The following is an 8,944-nucleotide window of genomic DNA, read 5'->3' as shown; positions in this document are numbered from 1 at the left end:
ACTCCACAGTAAGGGCTAGAAGAGGAAGGGGCTGGTAGTTCTAGAAGCCACTGTCTTGGGGCCAATGCCATGGGGTTATGGAGGCGAGGAGTCCAGGGTGCTGGCTGATGAGCCACTGTCCAGCCTCTGCAGGAAGGCGGCAGGAAAGCTGGAGACAGCAAATGGGTGAAAGCCGGGGAGGCCAGATATGGCATCTGTGGTTGAAAGGTCTCCACCTGCAGGCCCCAGCTGCTCATCCTGCCTCCCCCATGGGATCCAGAGCTAGTCGGGCCCCTTGCGCAGTGATTGAAGATAGTCCCTCAATGTCTTCTCCACATTGGGCACAGCATACGCCTGAGCTGCATATATGCCAGTGCAGGTGCCCACGGCAAAGCCTAATACTGCTGACGCCCTCAGTTTGGCCACCACATAGCCAGCCAGGAAGCCCTTGAGGAATGGAGAGGACAAGAGCGAGCCATCCTGTGGAGGAAAATGCAGGAGAAAATTCAGCCAGGCTCTCCCCTTCTCTGCCCAGGAGCTACTCAAGCTGGGCTTAGCATGTTCCACTACCTGCTCCTCCTTACTCTGGAAAACCATAGTATGCTCACCAAAGATTTTTTCAAGGTCCTGGGCAGAAAAAGAACCTAGGAGTCATGATCACACAATGTCAGAACCCTGAGGTTAGAAGGCTCTAACCACAGAATCCCACTGAGAGAGATGTCCCTGAGGAATCTGACCCCTGCTTGCTTCTCCAGTCTCATATCCTAGCATGCTCCCCCACTACTGCAGCCAAACTGAACTGTTTTCACCTCCCATGTTCATCATGCTACCTCCGACCACAAGGGCTTTGCCTCTGCTGTTCCATCTGCCGGGAATGTTCCCTCCTTCCCCCTTCACCCAGTTAACCCCTACTTAAGATCCCAGTTCAAAGGCCATTTTCTCAGGGAAACTTTCCTTGGTGACACAGAGAATAGGCCCTCAATAACCAACCATTTGCTGAATAAATCTCTACCACCCACTCAAAAGCATATTGGCCAATGAAGCCTAAGCGGGAGGCAGGGGGCAGGTGCACCTTTACCTGGTCTACACCACTGCTGACTTCGTCTTCCACACGTTGCTGCAGGCGCTCCAGCTGGTTCTTGAGAAATGCCAGGTCCTTAAGCTTGGGCAGAGAATCCTAGGACAAAAGAGAGGTTGGCTCCAGAAGGTTGACCCAGCCCCATCCCCTGCTCAAGTCTATCAGAGGCTGGGGGCAGGAGGCAGTGAGCCTAAGAAACCCCTTCCTATAAAACCTTCCTGAGATGATAGTGGTAAAGGAAGAAAGGCATTGAAAAGTAAAGAATTCACACGGGGGCCTGGGAGGGGGTGACCGATGGGACCTGCATCGGTAACTTACAGCAACTCTTACAGGAATTTTATACAGTAAGCGGTGTATAGAGAAGACAAGAGGGGCAGCTAGGGGTCCTAGGTTTATCCGGCAAGCGCTAGTGAGTAGGAAGCTACCTGAAAGTCTATCTTGTCGCCTGTGTCCCGAGGCCTAACACAGGGACTCCAAGTACTTAGTAAATGTGTGGTTGGTGCTGAACTTCCAGACTAACGGTGAGGCAGTTCCTTGGACAATTTGGGGGTAAACCTGATTTCTGCCTAGGCTTCTCCCTCTTCCTCCCCAAACCCATCCCAAACTGAATGTGTGACTGGATGAGCTGGGGTTTGGTGCGGGGGGAGGGAACGTGGCTGTCTGCAAGGGTGTGGGTAAATGAATTCAGGATTTTGGTCGCACATACCGACGAAATTAGTGTGCCCAAGGAATGTGTTCGAATGCGGGTGTGTCTGTGTTGTTGGAAACTTCCTGTCTCTGGAAGGGAAATTTCGGTGGCTAGAGAACAGAGAAGAGCGAGGACTGTCTGCAAGTAACTAAGGATCATCATGGTCCGGGGTTGGGGGTTGGGGTGACACCTGGGGGATTCCCGGTTCCGCTTGCCTTGCGCAATGCTCCGCCACTCCATTTCCCATTATTGAGGCAGTCGACAGGAGTAAAAGTCCGCTCCCAGGAGAAGCAAGGGGCACCCCCCACCCAGGAGCCCTCCCCATCTGTCGCCTCTCCCCAGGACTAAAAAGGTGTGAAGCCCACCCCGGACTGCAGACAACGTTCCTGTTCGCTCACCTTGTCATCCGCCATCTTCCCTGCCGAGCTTGTTGCGCAGGCGCAGCACCGCCTCCCTCCTGGCAAATGCTACTGCCATCTTTACTGAGGGCGCAGGCACTTCCGGGGCATTTCTGGAACGGGTGGAGACGCTTTCCTGAAGGTCTTCTTTTCGCAGATACTCCCACGTGACCTCTCCCTTTGAGACCCAGGCTGCGTGTGCGCGCGCGTAGACCACCTAAATGCCATGATCTCACTCGTGCGCGTGTGCGCTCCGCGCAAGTTCGCCTGGCGGATCTTCCGCCGCTTGATGAGCTCACAATTGAGCTATGATGTCAGCGTGCGCGCCGCGGACCTTGCTCCTCCTCCAGACCTTCGCACGCCAACGCGCGGCAACTGGGGGATCAGGACGGCTGTTTTCACGCGCCACCTTTCGACAGGAGGCGCTGCTCAGGCGGGTCCTTTCCCGCCCCAGGACCCGGCCCCTGCCCCGCCCCGTATTTGTGCGGCGCCAGCTGGCCAGGCCGATTCCAGCGCAGAGGCTGGACTTGTAGGCGCAGCAGCTCCGGAGGCGAGCTGGGGACGCGACCAGGGCTATGCTGGGCAAGGATTACATGCTGGCCATCATTCTGGTCAACTGCGATGGTGTGCACAGAGGGTCCCGATGGGAGGATCGGGAGCTGAGGGGGGACGAGGGAGCGCGAAAGGCTACCTCAGCCTCAAAGACAGGGAGGGGCGTACGTCTCGGAGTGAGGACCAGGGAACAAATGAACCCCGATCTTTGCACTGCAGTATCCAAGGTTGGAAGCCTGGACCCTCAGGCTGAACCTTCAGCGCTAAGTTGTGCCTTTTGGGTTGGAGGAAGGGTTATGACAAAGTGTTATTCTGAGCGCACATATATGCCTTCCTTCTCCAATCTCACGTTCCTGTAGATGACTTGTGGGGGGACCAGAGTCTGGAGGGGGAGCCAGGTTTGCCCCCTGGCTGGAGGAAGATCCGCGATGCTGCAGGTACTTATTATTGGCATGTACCCAGCGGTAGCACCCAGTGGCAGCGCCCAACCTGGGAGTCAGGAGATGCAGAGGACCCAGGCACGGTAGGTGGCGTGTGAAGAGGGGGCCTGAGCTCATGTGTGGATCTAAGCCTACTGCCACACTGACCTAGCCCCCTCTCTACAGAAGACGGAGGGAATTTGGGGACTTCGGCCCCCCAAGGGGAGATCCTTCTCCAGCCTGGAGAGCTCACTGGACCGGAGGTAACAGGGATAGGCCAGGCAAAAATGAAAGGCTTGGGGTTCCATGGCACTCAAAGATGCAGCTGGACCCACAGTCCGCTTTCCAGCACAGGTTCTGGACTGTGTCCCATGTTTAGGGTTTTGTTATGTGTTCTTGGCTCTGTCCCATATTGTTGACTCTCCCAGTGTTTTGAGTTTTGTTCCTTGTTCCAAGCTGTTTTTTGTTACATGTTGTTTTATGTATTCTGGGTCCTGACCTCTCATGTTCTAGGCCTTGGTCACTACCCTAGGTTCTGTCCACGGAGGTTCCTATCCTGTGTTCTAGGGTCTTCTTGTCCTGATTTGGGGCGCTGGTCCAGATCTTGGACCCTGTTCCATGTTTGTTTTATTCTGTGTCCTGTGTGTTGAATTTTCCCTCAAATTCTAAGCCATGCTTTATGTTACATTTATGTAATATGTCCTGGGCCTTGTCTCACTCTGACTTTATATTTGGGACACTATATTCTGGGTCTTATCCCACATCTTGTGCCCATCGAGTAGTCTGGTCCTCACCATTGTCCCTTCTGTAGGAATTGTGGTCCTCTTACGAGCTCTGCTCTATTCCAGTAATTCTCTGTCCTGGTATGGTGAAGAATCCTACATCCAGAGAATGGAGCCAGGGGCTAAGGTAGTGATTTGGGCCTGAGGGCCAGTCCGGGGCATTGGGGAGGGTCCCAAGGGAAAGGTCAGGGGTGAGACTGGGCTGAGCAGAGGTAATCAAGGCTGAAGGGAGGTCTCAGAGGGTTTATATATGTGGAGCCTGTGGCACCTCCCACCCTACTTCACCTCTACTTACTCAGGGTCCTCGTGTCCTTTTCCTCAACCCATCAGTGCTTCGCAGTCCGCTCTCTGGGCTGGGTAGAAGTACCTGAAGAGGACCTGGTACCAGGGAAGAGCAGTATTGCAGTCAATAACTGCATCCAGCAGCTGGCCCAGACTCGTAGCCAGAGCCAGCCCCCGGATGGTACCTGGGGCGAGGTAAGCTGGCTGGCCCTTTAAGGGGTTCAGCCCAGCATCCAGCAGTGGTGGTTGTCCCTGAATTGCCTGTTCCTCATGGCAACCACCTTCATCTGAGCTCCGGGCTGACCTCTCCTTGGCAGGGCCAGAACATGCTGATGATCCTGAAGAAGGATGTGATGAGCCTGGTGAATCCCCTGGACCACAGTCTGATCCACCGCCAGCCTCTGGTGCACATTCGTGTATGGGGTGTGGGCAGCTCCAAGGGCCGGTGAGGACCCCTACATCCCTCGAAGTGAGAGTTGCTCCTCCCTCCCCCTGGCAGGCTGTGATCCCCGCTGATGCTGACCCCCTGTACTTGAACCCCTGGACACAGGTCCTCTGACATGTACCCAAGCTCTGCCTCCCCTGCCTGGTCCAGCCCTGGTTGGGGAGGGTGGGCCCAGCTCAGCAGGGACGGATGGGGGAGAGCCTGAGAGGCTGGGCTGATTCTCTCCTGTGCTCCCACATGCTTCTGGAACAGTGACAGGTGAGTGACAGCCAGGTGCCTAGAGCCCCAGCCCTGATCTCCTTGTTCCATCCCTGCCATAACCCTGACTTTCTAGCCTCCTGCAGGCACTACAGGCCCCTGTCCCTACCTAGCCTCTACCCCAGCTCCATCCCTGGCCCTGCCCTAGCCCCATCTCTGACCCTGCCAGGGACTTCGCTTTTGTGGCGGGTGACAAAGACAGCTGTATGCTCAAGTGCCATGTGTTTCGCTGTGACGTCCCTGCCAAGGCCATTGCCAGTGCCCTACACGGGCTCTGTGCCCAGGTAAGGGCCAGAGTGGGGCAGGGAATGTGGGTATGGAGCTGGGTCTGAAGCTGCTAAGGTGGTTGGGTTAGGGTGGTATTGGCTCCCTTACCTCACTTCCCCCTCCCTACACCTCATGCTGGCTGCATTGTGTTTCAGATCTTGTCAGAGCGAGTAGGGGTCAATGGTGATTCCCCTTGCTGCTCACTAGACCCCATCTCCCCTGAAGACCTGCCTCGACAAGGTATGGGGAGGGAAGGGCTGCACTGCAACAACAGGCTACTTTGGTGAAAGATGGGAAGGGGGTTCTGGTTATTTAGTACTTCTCTGGAGATAGAGAACTTCTGAGGTATCCTTGTCCCAGGGATCCCAAACTCTAAATTGGAGGAACATCCATGGCCTTTTTCCTGCTAGTTCCAGTTCCCTTAGAAGCGTGGAGAAAGGGGTCTCTGAGAGAGTACCCAGGCCAACTTGGTGTATATATTTCAGTGGAGCTACTGGATGCGGTGAGCCAGGCTGCTCAGAAGTACGAGGCACTGTACATGGGGACCCTGCCAGTCACCAAAGCCATGGGTGAGGACTGAGTGGGCTGGAGGGGGTGGGCTCCATAAGAGAAGAGGAAGGTGGGAAAGGAAGGAGCTATCACATTTCTAAGAGTGCTCCCATGGCCCTCTATAGCCTGGGATGTACCACCCTTCTCAACTCAGGAGTCTAAACCTGGCTGCAGCTATTCTGTTCCCATCTCTCTGAATCCTAAGTCAGTGAGAGGGGCCTAGACACTCCCTGCAGATCCTTCTTTACGCCTGGGAGACACCATGGTGGGCTTGTCCCCCCCCAGGCATGGACGTGATGAACGCGGCCATTGGTACCCTCACCACCCATGGGGACCGGGACGCCTGGGTCCCTGCCATGCTCAGCATATCTGACTCTCTCATGACTGCACATCCCATTCAGGTACCAGCCAGAAGAAGGTGAAGTTGGGGGTGTGGAGGGGTGGGTGGGGATGCCAAGGGGTTATTGCTTGCTACTGGAAGTGCTCAGTGGGTCCAGCTAGTACCTGGCCACCTAGTGACTAGGCCTGATTTGGGCAGGCAGAGGCTGGTGCAGAGGAGGAGCCACTGTGGCAGTGCCCTGTGCGCCTCGTGACCTTTATTGGTGTTGGTCGTGACCCACACACCTTTGGCCTCATTGCCGACCTGGGCCGTCAGAGCTTCCAGTGTGCGGCCTTCTGGTGCCAGCCCCATGCAGGGGGACTCTCCGAAGCTGTGCAGGCTGCTTGCATGGTGAGTTAGGGGTGGGAATGGATGGGTGGGATTGCCCTGCAGCTGCTCTGTACGGGTGACTGGGGTTCAGGATCGGCAGCCTCTCCAGAGATCACAAACCAGCCATGCCAGGGCTGACTGTGGTTCAGCAGTATTTTATTTGACCCTCATGCTGTTTTTAATAGGCTTTAATTAGTTGCCAATATTTAAAGGCCAGGACATTTCACATAATAATTGCCATTTGTGTTTTTTGTAAAATATCAGAAGCTCTGGCACTTGGGTCCACATGTATACATTTCAGCATTTAGCTGGAATTGTGTAAGGGCTGTGCCTTGAAGGGTGAGCATTGTCTTTCCTGTTTTCTCTCATTTAAATTGTTTTCTGGTTATCTGTGGGCATTTGAGTATGGGATACTTGCACTCAGTTCAGTTCACTTATTCACTCAAATACGAGTGCTTGCCGGAACTCAACCATACTGGACCCTGGGAATTCAGTGGTTTAGAGGGCATAGCCTTTGCCCTCACAGAACACTTAGGTTAGAGCAGAGACAGGCCAGAAAGAAGTTGTACACCACAGGATGATGGAGGATATGGCCCCTTTGGAGGTTCAAGAAGGCTACCTGAAAGAGGTGATAGAAAACTGAGAGTTGAAGGTCCAAGGAGGGAAGTTATCCAGGTGAAGGGGAATGGGACAGGACATGTGCCAAGTACAGGGAACCCCAGCTGTGAAGGTGAGAGGGATGTCAGTGGATTAGAGTATGTGTAAGAATCTAGTGTATCTGGAGTGCAGGGGGAGATGGAGTGAGAGATAGGGGCAGAAAGAATGGCAGAATCCAGGTCATGGACTTACAGGGTAGGGTGATGAATTTGTTTTATCTTGAGGCACTTTGAGCCATTGAAAGGTTTTGAGCAGGACAGTGAAGTCAAGTTTGTGAATTTTGAAGATCACTAAAGCTATAGTATGGGTAGAAGATTTGGAAGACACAAGAGAAGTGAGAAGACTATTTAGAACCCTGTTGAGTTCAAATGAGAGAGGAGCAGAGCAGTTGCATTGGGACTGGGTTGTAGAACATCCCTTTGACTAGGGAGTCCACTTTGCCAGGGTCCAGTCCACTGCAATGAGAGATGGAGGAGAGTTAGCATAGTGGTAGGTATGGATAAGAGCACAGGCCGTGCAATCAGAACTAGTTTTGAATTCCAATTCTATCAATTTCTGATTATGTGACCTTGGGCAAGTCATGTATTCTCTCTGAATCTCACTTCCTCATTTGCAAAATGGTGATTTTAACACCCGATAAATAACTAGCTCGATTAGATTATATATATAAAGAATTTAACACAGTGTCAAGCTCTCCTTAAATGCTCAGTGAATGTGAAGTTTTAGGCTTTTGTTATTGAGCTACCTGTGAATGCTGTAGGGGCTCCAAATGTGGCAGACTACCAGCTTCATTTCCTACTGAAGCCTTGGCCGCCGTGTCCCTGTCCTGCAGGAGCTTTCAGGGGGTCCGGGGCAGAAAGGAAGTGGATCCTCACATTCCTCTTCTCCCTAGGTTCAGTACCAGAAGTGTCTTGTGGCCTCTGCGGCTCGAGGCAAGGCCTGGGGTGCCCAGGCCCGTGCCCGCCTACGACTCAAGCGGACCAGCTCTGTGGACTCCCCTGGAGGTCCCCTGCCCCTCCCCCTGCTCAAAGGAGGGGTTGGGGGTGCAGGGGCAGCCCCTCGAAAGCGGGGCATCTTCTCTTTTCTTGATGCCTTCCGGCTGAAACCCTCTCTGCTCCACATGCCCTAAATTAATCGGGGAGGACTGGGGAAGGAGGTTCTGGGTCCATGCCCGACTCTGTACCCCTTCATTCCCCAGGGACCTGCAGCCTCTCGCCCCTTGGAGCCTTCTCTGCTTTCCCCACTGACCCTTGCCCACCCTCTATTTATTGCCCAATTTATTGTTTATATGGATGATTGAGAGGCCCTGTACCACAGCCTAGGCCCCGGGCTCTCCTCTCCCTGGGTCCCTGTGTTCCTTGCCCCTGTCCAGCCCTGGACAGTTGGCTCTACCTCAGCAACACTTTATAGCAAAATCGGTACAAATAAAAATCCCTCAGTGACCTCACCGGATGTGAGTATATTGGGCCTGGGACTGGGTTGGGAGTTAACAACCTGTATGAGATGAGTGTCTGCATCTGTGCTTGGTGTCGGTGGCTGCAGGTAGTCACATAAGGGCATGGGAGTGTTGGAAAAATGACTTCATTTAAGAAATATATTTTTATGAATATATAGGCACTAGGCACTAAGGTCGGCACTGGAGGTATAATAAAATAGGAGTTCCACCTTCTGAGACTGTCAAACAAGAGTCAAATAAACAGCACTGAAGATAATATATAGTACAACTAGGAAATCTCAGAAGGTTGTGGGAGCTCAGGTGAGACACCTGAAGTACCTGGTCTGAGGTACTTTAAGTGTGCTAGGCTTCCTAATAAATACATTCCAGCCGAGAGAGTGTAAACGTTCAGGGAAGTGGACAGAGGTTCTGGAAGTCCACCTGGC

The 8,944-nt window shown here is 53.5% G+C and overlaps 2 protein-coding genes across 3 annotated transcripts; one reads left to right on the top strand and one right to left on the bottom strand.

Moving 5' to 3' along the window:
* Window positions 1-258: 258 nt before the first annotated feature.
* On the bottom strand, window positions 259-2,208 carry LOC309820611 (SLC35A4 upstream microprotein). Its single transcript, XM_082651466.1, has 3 exons — window positions 2,144-2,208; window positions 1,058-1,156; window positions 259-459 (listed from the first exon to the last, which is right to left on the bottom strand). Exons 1-3 carry the CDS (start codon window positions 2,156-2,158, stop codon window positions 262-264), a joined length of 312 nt encoding a protein of 103 aa, XP_082507592.1. The 5' UTR covers window positions 2,159-2,208; the 3' UTR covers window positions 259-261.
* A 156-nt stretch (window positions 2,209-2,364) lies between these two features.
* APBB3 (amyloid beta precursor protein binding family B member 3) lies at window positions 2,365-8,483 on the top strand. 2 transcript variants are annotated; one of them, XM_082651462.1, is made up of 12 exons: window positions 2,365-2,767; window positions 3,055-3,218; window positions 3,301-3,377; window positions 3,963-4,023; window positions 4,227-4,373; window positions 4,496-4,623; window positions 5,051-5,165; window positions 5,304-5,388; window positions 5,634-5,717; window positions 5,983-6,098; window positions 6,236-6,427; window positions 7,956-8,483. In XM_082651462.1, the coding sequence occupies exons 1-12, from the start codon at window positions 2,719-2,721 to the stop codon at window positions 8,190-8,192; spliced, it is 1,455 nt and encodes a 484-aa protein (XP_082507588.1). In that variant the 5' UTR covers window positions 2,365-2,718; the 3' UTR covers window positions 8,193-8,483. The 2 variants fall into 2 exon arrangements, with proteins under 2 accessions (XP_082507588.1, XP_082507589.1); XM_082651463.1 differs by lacking the exon at window positions 6,236-6,427.
* Window positions 8,484-8,944: the final 461 nt, after the last annotated feature.

This window comes from Grampus griseus (assembly GCF_964374135.1).
Source record: "Grampus griseus genome assembly, chromosome: 3".
Lineage (NCBI taxonomy): Eukaryota > Metazoa > Chordata > Mammalia > Artiodactyla > Delphinidae > Grampus > Grampus griseus.
The sequence above is the reverse complement of the archived record's forward strand: the minus strand, read 5'-3'. Positions and strand labels throughout refer to the sequence as shown.